Source organism: Nerophis lumbriciformis, linkage group LG18 (genome assembly GCF_033978685.3).
Source record: "Nerophis lumbriciformis linkage group LG18, RoL_Nlum_v2.1, whole genome shotgun sequence".
Lineage (NCBI taxonomy): Eukaryota > Metazoa > Chordata > Actinopteri > Syngnathiformes > Syngnathidae > Nerophis > Nerophis lumbriciformis.
In genome coordinates this window covers 17,831,261-17,847,537 of record NC_084565.2, presented here as the reverse complement: position 1 = coordinate 17,847,537, position 16,277 = coordinate 17,831,261, and the positions used below count along the sequence as shown (strand labels likewise).

The following is a 16,277-nucleotide window of genomic DNA, read 5'->3' as shown; positions in this document are numbered from 1 at the left end:
CTCATTGGCTTCATTGTGAGCTGAATCTTTACTTTTTTCCGTTTATTTAGGAGTTAGAATGGATTAAAAAAAAAATGTGTTCTGCAGTTCCCCTCTAAATTCTTGGAAAAATGGTGTTTTTTTAATTAAGAAAAATATTTTGGAAAAAGTCTAATCAACCACAGATTTAACAAGCCCCCTGCAGTACCACCTGTTGAAGACATTTGGTTTAGATTATACATGACATTATAATAAAACAGTTGTTGAGGAATTTACCACTAGTATGCGGAGCTGTACTGTAGATTAAACAAGGACATTTACAGATGTTTTTGCAGATATTAAACACATCTGATCCATACCATCCTATTGTGAACACATCTGATCCACGCCATCCGATTGCACTAATTTCAAAATGTTGTCAGTCTGTCCCATCAAAGAAAAAACGGGATACATTTGAATTGTCATTGTCTGACACTCACTGCCAGACCCAACAATTCAAACACTGAATACACATTAAAATAAAATCTTGAAACACGGACAGAATGAAGAGAGTAATAGAAGAGTAGAAAAGGGAAGGAGGAGTTGAAAGGGAGAGGCACAGAAGAGGGAAGTGAGGGAAGGAGAGAGAACATTCTTTTCCTGTATCGGACACTGAATGCTTCGACCCTCAATGCAAGTGTTAATTAAAAGAATCCAAAGGAGAGGAGCCAGGTCCTTTTTTGTTTGGATGTGGGAGAGGCGAAGCTGGGGGGTGCGAGGGGTTTAACCTCATCACCCCTTAGCCCTGTGGCCTGCGGCGCCTCAGCCTTGTTTCCACATTTTATCACTGAGCCTGCAAGCTGCACTTATGTACCTCAACATCGGGAGAAGTCACGGTGTCAAAGCAAAGAAGAGGCTCAAGAGGCTCTTCACTCAACCAACCCCCCCCCCATCCCCTAGCATCCATGTCACCCTCTGGGATGTTTTTGATGGGAGAAGTGATCAACTTTATTTTTACACTTGAAGCTTAGACCAAAGCCTCTCATCTTGAACAGTGTGGCTAAAGGCTTTATGGAGATCCTCTTGACAGCCGCTGTTAAGATTATTACATTTGATTGCTATTCGATGAAGAAACTTGGCAAAATAATCTGGGGCCCTTTTTCCTCACAGACCCTTAATGGCTTCAATACCTACCGCCTCTTTACACCTACTGCAATCTTGCCTCTGAATTCACTCTGGGCCAAGACTAGCTGCAAAAAAAGTTATCCATGAGAGAATTTGAGTATTTAATTTGAAGTGGACGTTACATTGATCCAAATCTCAGTCCTAATGTGTTAATAAGAATTGCTCTTTTATGTTTAAGAGGTTCATTTAGCCTACTAATGTGTATTTATAAGTGGTTGATTTATGTAGGCTAGTAAGGTAAAGTTTTGTACCTGACAAGTTTTATCCTAGTGTCATTGGAGACGACGTGTACAACTATGTTCGCGTAGCTAGTGGTGCGATTAGCCTGTCGTACGTGTTTACTAGGCCTGTTGCGAGTCAGCTCCCTAAGACTAGCTTCAATGTCGGGTGCTCTGGCCCCGGGATTACACTTAATTATGGCTGGTTTACTAAGCTTTATGTTCCGGGTGATGGACTATGACTAAGGTGTGGTGTCCAGTAGACTGAGGTGGGTGTAGGATTCGCTAAAAAGCTAAATCTATTATGCGTCTCAACCAGTTCACTGTGGCTTGGACTGCACAAACTGGGCTAGTCAGCTCGCTACAGCTAACGCTAGCAAACGTGTCCGCGGCGTTACGAAATTACACTGTCCTAACTGCCGGACACGGTCCTCTAGTTGGGCCAACCTATCCATGAGGACGGTGCACAAAGAGCTGGGAGCTATACTCAGGTTGTTTCTTTCACCAAGTCGACTTCTTGCTGTCTTCGGAGCAATAGGCGAAGAGTAGCAGCAGCGTGAGGGAGCAGAAGCTTTCGGAGCGCAGTTGCTTTGAAACGGGACTCGCTTAGCTTCGTTAGCTTTGCAGCTAGCTAGCTGAGAGAGAGGCGGTGAGACAGAGAGTGGGTGCTTTGTAGGTTTGATAAGACTACTAAATATGTTGGAGAATGAATAAAGAAAGCTGTAAAACAATTAGAAGCACACAGATAGAAAGATACTAATTATCTATTGCTCTGTGGCGAGCGGCATGTATTCTTTGGTACACTGCAAAACCAGACTGAAATGATACGCTGCTGAGCTGACACGGTCCATTAATATGTGTTTTTTGCTGCCCAAAAAGTTTATGCCAGAATGAATAAGCAGTCTTTAAAGAGAGATGCACACAAACTCTGCAGTCTGTACAAGCCTTTTCAGACTCAACTGGCGTTGCATCTAAATGTGTTCTGATTCAGTCACATCCAGCTGCTTTTTTAGTGTCCGAGCGGATGACAGCACTTCTGCAGGGGATAAGCAGGTCTTCTGCCTCTTTTCTACCAGCCTACGTGCCCTGATTCAGTCCTGTTGTTTGTTTAGTTCACTCTCCCAGAAAGAGTCAATATCTCGGCTTTCTGTGTTCACTTTCTCTTTGTAATTAGCTCATCCATCCATTTTCTACCGCACATATCTGTGAATATAGTGTAGTATCGTTACAACAATGGTCTCACTCAGGCTACAATAGATGGCATGATAGCACGACCAGTCATGCTTTTAATGGGTTTTGTCCACGACAATTAAGATGCTATCTTGGTGAGGAAATATTGACACAAGAGTTTGTGGGTTCCACATTTATGTTAATGTCAATTGATGTCTCTGATCGCATCACTTTTTAAAAGCAGGTGTTTTTGGTTTCAGTGCTTATATTATTGAGGTCCCTTGGTTCTAAGCCTGCAGCCACTGTCTGTAATGAGTGCCTACTGAATGCTGACATTTTCAGTCCTGGCCTTGGATTTAGGTGGTCATTTGTTTGTAGTTTTTTTATTTTTGTTTTTTTTTACATTTTGGAGATTAACCTAGTCCAAAGAAAGCTGTTTCAATAGAGAGCCGTTAGATTTTAATTTAATTTTGTATCTGATCTGCAAAGGTTATGATTATGTATATATTTGCTTGATCATTTGTTAGTCTGTTTGTAAACAAAAACTAAATGACTGATAATGACCATACAGTGAGGAGGGATTGAGAATTTTAACCAGTGACAAATAACAGAATAAATTTATATCGTATTTGTCGGACTATAAGGCACACTTAAAATCCTTTCATTTTCTCAAAAATCGACAGTGTGCCTTAATAACCCGGTGCACCTAATGTACGGAATGATTCTGGTTGTGCTTACCGACCTTGAAGCAATTTTATTTGGTACATGGTCTAATGATAACTGTGACCAGTTATCAGGTAGTCATACATAAGAGATCAGAATCAGAATCAGCTTTATTGTCATTATGCAAGGTAACGAGATTGAGGCCATTCCATATAGTGCGATGTGTGCATGCTAGAAAAACAATGTGCACATATATAAAAATATAAAAAATGTAGAAGTGCAATGAATATGGTGTGAAATGAATATATACATGAAAAAAAACAAAACAAAAACAGGGTGGTTGGTGGAATGGGTTATTGCATAGACTGCAATATGACGCTAGTAAACAACACCAAAACTTTAAATGTACCATTGAGAATATAGAACATTACACACACCGCTCAAAAATGTTTTAGTACGACTTTGAAGCTGCACCGCTTGATGGATTGTCAGCGCATTACGGCTACCGTGGTCAGAAGTACGAGTATTATTATGGTGTGTGTTTAAGGACCGCAAAATGTGTCATGATCCGTGGCCCGGATCATGTTTTGTTTAGTTATGTTCTGTTAGTTTTGGACTCCCTTAGTTCCTGTTTTGTGCACCTCTGGGTTTGTTTTTGGTTTCCATGGGGATTAATTGGGTTCACCTGCCTCTGGTTAGTGGTCGGCACGCTCACCTGCTGTCGAACACTAATCAGAGAGCTATTTATTCACCTTTCTCGCCATGCTCAGTCTGGCTTCATCGTTTGCTGTATGCAACAGTCACGTACGTTGATATTTCTTGTTTCCTAGTCTATGATTCCTGTGCTAGTTGTTTACCTTAGCTTTCCGTGCGATCGGCACGTTTTCCTTTTGCTTGTTTTCTGTTTCTGGTACGCGTTATGATTTATGAGGAATAAATCATGTTCCTACCTGCACGTCTTGTCCGGAGTGGTCCGTCTGCATCCCAAGGGAACGAACCCCGCAGAAAGATGCGACCCAATCGTGACAAGATGGCACCCATTAGCGGACACATTATCTGCGGTTTGTTTTGCAATATTATGCAAAACCAACTTTTCTTACCTTCTGGTACCTGCTGATCTGTTTTGGGGATCTGCAGAAGTCCTGAAAATGTGCGCACATCCGCCATTGTTGATTTAAGTAAAGTCTGAATGTCATTAAAACAGTTAGCTCCATCTTTTGACATTCCTTCGACTCCCGTCCTTGCACGCTACACAGGTACAACAAAAATGACGGGGAGAAAATGCTGTCAAACACAGAGGCTATTTCATCCCTACAAGCCTGTTTCGTAGGTTTCTCTGCTCTTCAGGGGATTTTATTGAAGTGTCTGTGGTTGTTACATATATATAGGGTACATTACATGGGGGTGTGGCCATTGTTACACAGTAGTGCCTTGCTTCTGTGCCGGCATGATGAGACCAGTTCGTTGCGTTTGTTTAAAGTGGACATGCTGGGGTGGTATATAATAAACATACTAGCTGCAATGGCGAATTGTCGCATCTAGCTCACCATACAACAGTGCAGCTAAAAGATGTAACCTGTGCCTGAAAGAAAAACATTTTAATATATACCACCCAAGCATGTCCACTTTAAACAAACGCAACAAACTGGTCGGCACAGAAACAAGGCACTACTGCGTAACAATGGCTCCACTTCGACAGCGTCTTCTCCCCGTCATCTTTGTTGTATCGGTGTAGCGTGCAAGGACGGGAGTGGAAGAAGTGTCAAAAGATGGAGGTAACTGTTTTAATGACATTCAGACTTTACTTAAATCAATAATGGAGCAGCTCACCGTGGCTCACTAGTGCAACAACCACGCCGGAAATGTGTCCCGTGAAAAAAAAACATCCAACCAGAACTTTCTAATAACTAAAGTTCCGTGGGTGAATTATGTAAACCCACTACACTGGTAGTTTTTAGCGCTTTCATAGCAATTCTACTGACAGATATAAGTTAGAACTTTACGCTACTTTATATTTGAAATGGCAACAGCGGAGCATGAATGGCCTATAAGAGAATAGGGAAAAGGAGCTTATCGACTATGGTGTTGACACGGACTACAATGGCGGACACGTGCAAACTTTCAGGATTTATGCAGATCTCAAATACATATCAGCAGGTACCAGAAGGTAAGAAAAGTGTGTTTTGCACACTATTGAGAAACAAAACGCCAGATAATATGTCTGCTAATAGGTTGTGGTCCTTATACACACACCTTAATAATACCGTATGTTGAAGCACAGCACATCTGACTACGGCAGCTATAATGCACCGACAGTCCATCAAGTGGTGCGGCTTCATAGCTTACCATAGTTGTGCTAAAAGATTTTGACAGATTTTTGAAACATCAACGTTTTAGTGTTGTTTACTGGTGTCATCTTGCAGTCTACACGTATCTCTTATGTGTGACTGCCATCTACTGGTCACACTTATCATTACAACATGTACCAAATACAATACATTGAGGTTGGGAAGCACAACCACAATTATTCCGTAAGAGTTGTAAGGCGCACCGGGTTAAGGCGAACTGATTTTAAGTGTGCCTTATAGTCCCAAAAATATGTATGTGTATAAATATGTATATATATATATATATGTATATATGTGTGTGTGTGTGTATATATATATATATATATATATCATCCATCCTCTGCCGCTTATCCGAGGTTGGGTCGCGGGGGCAGCAGCCTAAGCAGAGAAGCCCAGACGTCCCTCTACCCAGCCACTTCGTCCAGCTCTTCAATGTGGCCTGGGTCTTCCCCGTGGCCTCCTACCGGTTGGACGTGCCCGAACACCTCCCTGCATACTGACCAGATGCCCGAACCACCTCATTTGGCTCTTCTCGGTGTGGAGGCGCAGCGGCTTTACTTTGAGCTCCCTCCGGATGGCAGAGCTTCTTACCCTGTCTCTAAGGGAGAGCCCTGCCACCGGAGGAAACAAATTTCGGCCGCTTGTACCCTTGATCTTGTCCTTTCGGTCATAACCCAAAGCTCATGACCATAGGTGAGGATAAGAACGTAGATCGATCGGTAAATTGAGAGCTTCGCCTTCCGGCTCAGCTCCGTCTTCACCACAACGGATCGATACAGCGAACGCATTACTGAAGACGCCGCATCAATCCGCCTGTCGATCTCACGATCCACTCTTCCCTCACTCGTGAACAAGACTCCCAGGTACTTGAACTCCTCCACTTGGGGCAGGGTCTCCTCCCCAACCTGGAGATGGCACTCCACCCTTTTCCGGGCGAGAACCATGGACTCGGACTTGGAGGTGCTGATTCTCATCCCAGTCGCTTCACACTCAGATGTGAACCGATCCAGTGAGAGCTGAAGATCCTGGCCAGATGGACCACGGACCACATAATCTGCAAAAAGCAGAGGCCTTATTCCTGAAGCCACCAAACCGGATCCCCTCAACGCCCTGACTGCGCCTAGGAATTCTGTCTATAAAAGTTATGAACAGAATCGGTGACAAAGGGCAGCTTTGGCCGAGTCCAACCCTCACTGGAAACGTGTCCGACTTACCGCCGGCAATGCGGACCAAGCTCTGACACTGATCGTACAGGGAGCGGACCACCACAATCAGACAGTCCGATACCCCATACTCTCTGAGCACTCCCCACAGGACTTCCCGAGGGACACGGTCAAATGCCTTCTCCAAGTCTACAAAGCACATGTAGACTGGTTTGGCAAACTCCCATGCACCCTCAAGGACCCTGCTAAGAGCATCGAGCTGGTCCACAGTTCCACGACCAGGACGAAAACCACACAGTTCCTCCTGAATCCAAGGTTCGACTATCCGGCGTAGCCTCCTCTCCAGTACACCTGAATAGACCTTACCGGGAAGGCTGAGGAGTGTGATCCCACGATAGTTGGAACACACCCCCCGGTTCCCCTTCTTAAAGAGAGGAACCACCAATCCAGAGGTACCGGCACTGCTTCCTCATAGGAATACGTGTTGGTGGGATTGAGGCGGTCTTCGAAGTATTCTCTCCACTGATCCACAACGTCCGCAGTCGAAGTCAGCAAAACACCAGCCTCACCATACACAGTGTTGACAGTGCACTGATTCCCCTTCCGGAGGAGGCGGATGGTGGTCCAGAATCGATTCGAAGCCGTCCGGAAGTCGTTTTCCATGGCTTCTCCTCCCATGTCGGAGTTTTTGCCTCCGCGACCGCTGAAGCCACACACCGCTTGGCCTGTCGGTATCTTTTCCGCTGCCTCCGGAGTCCTATGAGCCAAAAGAACCCGATAGGACTCTTTCTTCAGCTTGACAGCATCCCTCACCGCTGGTGTCCACCAACGGGTTCTAGGATTATTGCCACGACAGGCACAAACTACCGTGCGGCCACATCTCCAATCAGCCGCCTCGACAATAGAGGTGCGAAACATGGTCCACTCGGACTCAATGTCTAGCACCTCCCTCGTGACATGTTCAAAGTTCTGACAGGAGACTGCTAGACGTTCCTAGCAGACCCTCACAATGCGTTTGGGCCTGCCAGGTCTTTCCGGCATCCTCCCAGTAGGACAGGGAATCACCCGGGGGAGCACTTTCCAGTACTCCGAGTGTATCCAAAAAGGGTGGGTAATCTGAACTGCTGTTTGGTGCGTAAGCACAAACAACAGTCAGGACCCGTCCCCCCACCCGAAGGCGGAGGGAAGCTACCCTCTCGTCCACCGGGTTGAACTCCAATGTGCAGGCTTTGAGCCGGGGGGCAACAAGAATTGCTACCCCAGCCCGTCGCCTCTCACTGCGTGCAACACCAGTGTGGAAGAGAGTCCAGCCCCTCTCGAGAGAGAGAACTGGTTTCAGAGCCCTTGCTGTTCGTTGAAGTGAGTCCGACTATATCCAGCCGGAACTTCTCCATCTCGCGCACTAGCTCAGGCTCCTCCCCCCCAGTGAGGTGACATTACACGTCCCAAGAGCTAGCTTATATAGCCGAGGATCGGACCGCCAAGGGCCCTGCCTTCGGCTGCCGCCCAGCTCACAATGCACCCGACCTCTATGGCCCCTGCCATGAGTGGTGAGCCCATTGGAGGGGGGACTCACATTCAACGTTCCCTCTAAGGTGCGCACCTGCGCAATTGCGCACTGCTCACGTGTCCTCTGCGCACAGCCAAATCTATGCCGCGCACAAGATCAAATCCCACTCTAAACAAAATAAACAAATCATTTGTTTTGTATGATTTTGCAATGCAACTGTGAGTAACAGGTGACGAAAGGCGGCCACAACAGATAAAACAATGTTTGTCAACACTTAAATTATTGTAACGTCTGTGGAGACACTTTAAGGAGGACAGGAATTCCATCGGTCCCTTTATTTAGCAAAATTGTTTGTCGGACATAACCACACCAAAACAATGTGTAAAATACTTTTATCTAGCAAAACTGGACGTTGTCTACCGTACAAACCAAGCCAAAAGCAACTCTTTGTCATCTGTTATATGAACAGCAGCCGCTTGCTCTCTCTCTCTCTCTCTCTCTCTCTCACCTGCACCAACAGTACACTATGGCAATTAGCCACTGATGCGTTTATGGCCACACAAAAAGTTGGACAACTCCCACACTAAACGTAAAGTGTAAATTTCAGGTCATTTTACTATGACTCCTCAATCAGTGTGCTTATTCTACTGTCATTTGTTAAGAATGTTATTTTGGGGATATTAATCATAAAATGATGTTACAGGACTACAGAATTGCTAATAAAAATATGTATTTTACGGACAGAAAGTTAATAAACACTTCATCTCATGCAACATGTGAATGTTTTAAGGGGAACTAAATGTGATCTCTACACAATATTTCCAAAGCAGGACCCCCACCCAGGCATAAAATACTATAGTGCATAGCTGATTAAAAAAAACAATATCTAAGTGGGCCAAATCACATATATTAGAAAATAATCTCTTGAAAAGGACTATTGTCACTTGATTATAATAATAAGACATTTAAATTGTTATGTCAGGTTTGAGACAAATGTGCTGCTGGTATGACCACAGTGTGCACGTCTGTATTCCACTGAATGCTCAGAGTGTTTGTGTGTTTTCTCACACACATGAAAAATTATAGGGAACATTGCCAAAAGGCATACTTTGGTAAAATGTCTCCTCTTTAGTTTTGGGCGTACATTAGGCTGCTAAGCATGATCTACTTATTTTCACCAGTATAACCATTGCTAGCGTTGGTTGTAGTTCGTTTTAGTCTTTGTTTTCTGATACAACTGACAATAACTCTTGGACAATTTGCTCACGCATTTGTTCACAAAGTGGTGATCCTCGCCCCATCCTTGTTTGTGAATGACTGAGCATTTCATGGAAGCTGCTTTTATACCCAATCGTGGCACCCACCTGTTTTCAATTAGCCTGTTCACCTGTGGGATGTTCCAAATAAGTGTTTGATGAGCATTCCTCAACTTTCTCAGTCTTTTTTGCCACTTTTTTTTAAACATGTTGCAGGCATCAAATTCCAAATGAGCTCATATTTGCAAAAAATAACGTTTCCAGTTCGAACATTAAGTATCTTGTCTTTGCAATATATTCAATTGAATATAGGTTGAAAAAGATTTGCAAATCATTGTATTCTGTTTTTATTTACCATTTACACAACGTGCAAACTTCACAGGTTTTGGGTTTTGTATTAAGAATGTTAATTTAAGCATAGTAATCATGAAATGCAGTTACCAGATTAGATAAATGCTGTAATGTTTGTAAGTATGTAATGATATATTTTACAGACACAACGTTATCCACTATATCCCATATTTGTGCTACAGCCCACATCTCATTGTGCTGAATGTGGATATTTCAAGGGGAAAAAATCATGATCTCTGAAGGGGTACATGTCTTAAATTATTTTACAGTAACCCCCAAGACATACAACATACAGCTCCTGAAAACGTTTTTTTTAATTTCCATTTAGATTAATTAATCATTTAGATTAGAAAATAGTATAATGGAAATAACTGCTGTTATTTGATTAATAAAACATTGAACTTGTTATGATGTCAGCTTTGGGACAGGTGTGATGCTGGGGTGGCGACAGCGTGCATGTCTGATGTTGCTCACATGTCGTCCAAGGAATGCTCAGGGAGTTTGAGCGTTTGCTCAGACACATGAAAAATTAGAGGGAACATTGCTCACATTGCTTCTTCGGGCTGTGCATGGGGACAGGCCCGGCCACCAGGCGCTCGCCATCGTGCCCCAACTCCGGGCCTGGCTCCAGAGGGGGGCCCCGGTAACCCGCGTCCGGGCGAGGGAAATTGGAGTCTCGCTTTTTGTATTCCCATAGAAGTCTTCGAGCTGCTCTTTTGTCTGATCCCTCACCTAGGACCTGTTTGTCTTGGGAGACCCTACCAGGGGGCATGGAAGCCCCCCGACAACATAGCTCCTAGGATCATTGGGACACGCAAACTCCTCTACCACGATAAGGTGGCAGCTCAGAGAGGAGATATATATATATATAACGTATATATATATATATATTTATGTATATATATATATATATATATATATATATAACGTATATATATATATATATTTATGTATATATATATATATATATATATATATATTTGTATATATATATATATGTGTGTGTATATATATATATATATATATATATATATATATATATATATATATATATATATATATATATATATATATATATATAAATATTTATCCATCCGTCCATTTTCTACCGCTTGTTATGTATATATTATATATATGTATATACAGTACAGGCCAAAAGTATCGGGACAACCCGCATAAATATATATATATATATATATATATATATATATATATATATATATATATATATATATATATATATATATATATATATATATAAAATAGGGCTGTCAAATGATTAAACTATTTAATCACGATTAATAGCATTGTCATAGTTAACTCAAAATGAATCGCGATAATCACAGATATACATAATTTTTCATCATTAACAAGTGTACCCTAGACAGATAACTTTCAAGTTTTAACACTATGAACGCACAATTAATTTGCTTTAATGAAATGTATTTTAAACTTTATGCTCTTTTAAACAGGTCATCAAACAAAGGACAACTCGATACCGGTACTCGACGCTACCAATTTTTGGTGCTTTTGTGTGTGTGTTCATGTGGTAAAAAAATGTTTTTGTGTAATAATGAAATCTTAAAATGTTTAAATGTAACATATTTATTTGTCTTTATCGATCATTAATCAAATATATCAAAACAATATCCAATTATTTGTATAGTGACATGTTTGCAATTGTTTTGCAAATTTCTTCAACATAAAAACACTAAACTACACCAATGCAGTGTTATTTTCTCAGTATAGCACAAAATAAAACCTGACTCCATGTACTCCTTTCTTTTTCCATCTGGAAAATATGTGATGGCGGTCCATGGAGGCAATTAAGGCAATTTATTAAGTTAAAAACAAATAAGCAAAAGAGGACAGAGTGAAAATAAAAAAACAATTTTTTTTTTTTTTCAAAAGTATCAAACTACAAATGAAAGTGAAGCAAAAACTTTACATTAACATTACGAAGTACAGTACAAGGAATTAAGCTGATTATGATAACTAGTTAAAATGCAAAGGTAACATATTCTTATACAGTAGGCTTTTTACCTGGAGCAGACGTAGAGGATGATGATGTCGCTGTTATCGTATATCACCAAATGTTAACGCCATTTCGTCCCCATGTTGTTGGCTGCAGCCGAGTCGCTAAAGCTGTACATCTAACTTGGCTGCACTCTTCAGCCATGAGAAAAATACTGTGTTCAACCAGGTGCTTTCTCAGATTGGAAGTATTCCCGCCACTTGCCTTGATTTTGGCGTCACAGAAGCAGCGAGCGTCATCGGCATCGCATTTGGAAAAGACCAGCCACACTTTAGAGCATTTTCTATTTGGCATGGTTGGGTTTTTTGTCATGAAACATTGATGGGTTGCAAGATTACTAAGAGCATTTCCGCTTCAAAATCACCTGTTTTCCTGTCAAGTGTTAGCAAATACTCGCAAGTGCTAATTTAAACAGACGTGACGTTGCGCGCAACCCAGGCACCGAAACATGGCACGGCTGGTTTCAGTCAGTGCCAAAAAAGTACCGGATCCGATACCCATCCCTAAGACATTTTATTTTGTAAATGTAGTTAAACCAAATGTATAGTGTAGTGCTTTTATTTTGAAGCTGGAAAAGGGATTGGTTTGAGAAAGTGTCTTGACATGTTTTGATGTTGGATCAACTGTTTGCAATAAAAAAAAGTCTCCCTTCGACCTCCTGCAGGGCGTCTTCCATTTCTGTTGAACTTTTATGTCATCTTATTTACTAAATCAGTCACTGTTATGTTATGTTATCACTGCACTTTAAACGTAATCTGAACACGGAAGTGAAGCACCACCTACCGAACGAAGCGCGCAACAGGCGTCCGTCTCTTCTCGGGAGAACAACTTGCCATGGCTTTGAACCTGATATTTCCATAAGGTAGCCTTTTCTTTGTCCATTTCTGCTTGCTTGTGGCTCATTAGTAGCAAGTGAACTGCAGCCTGCTACGGCACTGCCCGAGGGTCAAAAAGATGCGTGTGCATTAATCGCTTTTAAAAAAAATTAGGGCTGTTATTGAAATGTATAGTTAACACGTTACTTTGACAGCCCTAATTTATATATCCAAATTTTATTTTATTTTTCAAAGATTAGAAAGTGGTTATTGGGGTTTGACGTAAATCACTTTCGTGCATCAACCAATTAGCTTTCCCAGGCTAATTCCTCAGTCACTGTAGTCCAGGGTCTACTTTCTGCCTCTTGCCCAAAGTGTGGATTTGGGTGACTTGTCAAATATGCTCCGGAAAATGTATTATATGATGAGCTTTAGTTGTTTTTTAACTGGCCCCAAGCCTTCAAACAGCCATGAGTGTCCTTTCATATCTGATTAATTACGTCGGATATACTACTATAATCAGTTTATATGACCTTGAATTTCACCTGGAATCTATACAGCCTACATGTAGAAATTAATTATCAAATTTTCCTTGCTTTTCCTGTCCTAGATGACGCTGGCTGTCTCCGGGATCAACTATCCTTGCCATCACCTTACAGTTTGTCAAAGATCCTCACCAGCCAATGCCCAAGTACCCCAGGAAGAGGTATTCATATTCACACACACATACACAAACACACATGTGCGCGCATTCACATCTGTTTAAATGAGTGATTTCACAGTGCGCAGATGTCCACATGATCAGCGACAGCGAGGGAGATGATTTTGAGGATGCATCAGAGTTTGGGGTGGATGATTCAGAGATGTTCGGAACTGGATCCTCCAGCTGTCGGAAAACGCCTATGAGTATGTGCGGCGGGACACACAAAACAACAAAACTTTCCTGTTGTACTGAAACCTTGCTAGTCCTCTAAATCTCAAGCTTGACAATGCAGTGAATTGTATTCTTCCAGTGCCAGAGAATAGCGAGAATGAAGCTGATGCCTTACTGCACTTTACTGCTGAATTTTCTTCAAGGTGAGCTCAACCCCAACAGACTGCAAAGCCATAGACTGTAGAATGTAACAGAATGTTATATACTGTTTGTGTTGTGTATCTTATGGAGGTATGGAGACAACCACCCAATGTTTTTCATTGGATCTTTGGAGGCAGCATCTCAGGAGGCCTTCCATGGCAAAGCCAGAGAGGTAAGTAAATACCTAATACTCAAAAACTTTTAATTTTTTTGAGGTAATGCATGTTGTATTTGTACAATAGAGCTTCCAAAGTGATCAAATTCCATTATTTTGATGTCCATAAGTTTATAACTTTTTGGATTTCATATCCAATACATCAGAGGTGTCCAAACTTTTGGACTCAAGGGCCACTCTAGGCTAAAAGTATGGCCAGGGCCCTGTCTGTCTGCCAGTCCGTCTGTATGTCTATGTTCAATGACTTTTACTATTTTCTAATGGGTTAACAATAAAGCTCTCTCTGGGGCATTTATATTCTGATGTACCATTGTATAAGAATTTCCTATCCTATATGTTAGACATGTCCAAACTTTTGGACTCAGGGACCACTTAAGCCTAACAAAATATGCCTGAGGTCCTATCTATCTGTCTATCCGTCTGTCTGGTCATTGACTAACCCCACTCACGTTCACCTAAAGAGGAGAATATGTGTGCGGTACAATCCGCTTAAATGTTACCTTAAAAAATTTCTGAGATGGGCCATATATGTATATGCGTATACATTTAGTTACACATATAAACACACACTCTCACACCCACACACACAGTATAAACAGTGTGTGTGTATATATATATATATATATATATATATATATATATATATATATATATATATATACACACACACATATATATATATACACATATTTTATGTTATCTTAACAAAAAAAGATAATGCAATGTTGAAATAGATGAATACAATAAAGTGTAGTGTAAATTGAAGACATATATATATATATATATATATATATACATATACACATGTATATATATATATATATATATATACACATGTATATGTGTATGTATATGTGTGTATATATATATATATATATATATATATATATATATATATATATATATATATGTATATGTATATATACTGTATATATATGTATATTTCTTTAGACACAGACACTACACTTTACACTACACTTTATTGTATTCATCTATTTCAACATTGCATTATCTTTTTTTTTGTTAAGATAACACATATTAGGTATTGAGACAGCAGGATGTTATTCATATGTGTCAAGGGAGATACTGCAATTCTCCGAGGCTGAGCCGGTGGGAATTTCTAAACACAACAGTCCGTATTACAAGCAAATCCAGGCATGCAGTAGACTAGAGAATGTCAAAAAATTTATTTTTTAAGCGAATAGAGTGACATATTTTAAAAAATGCTTATTATTGGTGCATTCTTTTTCAAGTATATGAATTAAGCTCTCCATTTGCTGTAAATCAATTTAATTTCAATTGTGTTGTGTTGTGTTGTCTGATGCAGTTGCAGCCTTTTACCCCGCTTTCACATTAACATAATCCGACATTCAAAGTAGCAGTACTGATGTGGGAAAATAAATGTGTTTGGGACTTTGCATATTTAACATAAAATATTACTTTTTCGTTTTAGTTGTTGTAGTTTAACTTTTTTTGTTTTTTTTGTTTTTTTTTTACATTTACCACTTTAAAAGCTCATTAAATTGGCTTCACATCATTCTTAAGAGAAGTACACCATAATCTGTAATTGATGTGCAGAAGTTACCAGGCATGAAATGCCAAAAATAAACATATGCTTCAAAGTTTAACAATACAGTGTTGATCATCTGCATCTTGTATCTTTCTATACTTTCACCAAAAGCCAAAACTATTCACCCTGACTGCAAAGGTTTATTTATTGCTGTCCTTGTGGTTCCTGCATTTGTCCTTTTAAGGACACCCGTATCAACTGACAGCTTGTGTGGATTATGGTCTTATTAGACTGAGGACACAACAAGATGTTAGGGGAGTTCAGATCACCATGTCCACAGCCAGCAAGCGAACATTGAACGGCTGGCTGGGAAACAGGATATCATTAAGAGAAACCAGGAGATGGACTGGGGGAATAACCGTCAAGATGTAAAGTTGGTGACAGGCAGCGTGATATAGACTTCAATTTGAGGATAACATTGGCATTTCATCTGCTTCTCGGCCAGCCTTCTCGCTGGTATTCTCTGTACGATGTTTGTCACCACTTACGGGATAAACCATTTTGTACACAGAACAAGTGTAGTTTTGTCTTTGACAGAGCTCGCAAACTCAAAATATTTGTACTATACTGTATCTTAAATCAATCCTGCCTATTGAAATTAAATTAATATTTGCTAGACCTCCCAAAACACCATGATTATTAACATGGTACATGCTTTTTAATAAGAAAAACAAACTTCTTGATAATACATATCATATCAAAAACAATATAATCGAATGCAGTTGTAATAAGTAATGTAATAATAATATACAGCATACTTCTACATCGACTGCAAGCAGATTCCC

At 40.7% G+C, this 16,277-nt stretch overlaps 1 protein-coding gene across 1 annotated transcript in view; it reads left to right on the top strand.

The window, feature by feature from the left end:
* faf1 (Fas (TNFRSF6) associated factor 1) overlaps nt 1-16,277 on the top strand; it is a 239,744-nt gene that overhangs the window by 144,710 nt on the left and 78,757 nt on the right. The window contains exons 9-12 of the mRNA XM_061977764.2: nt 13,283-13,378; nt 13,455-13,578; nt 13,686-13,749; nt 13,838-13,919. Of these exons, the coding sequence (XP_061833748.1) occupies nt 13,283-13,378; nt 13,455-13,578; nt 13,686-13,749; nt 13,838-13,919 (366 nt within the window). The remainder of the gene's footprint in view (nt 1-13,282; nt 13,379-13,454; nt 13,579-13,685; nt 13,750-13,837; nt 13,920-16,277) is intronic.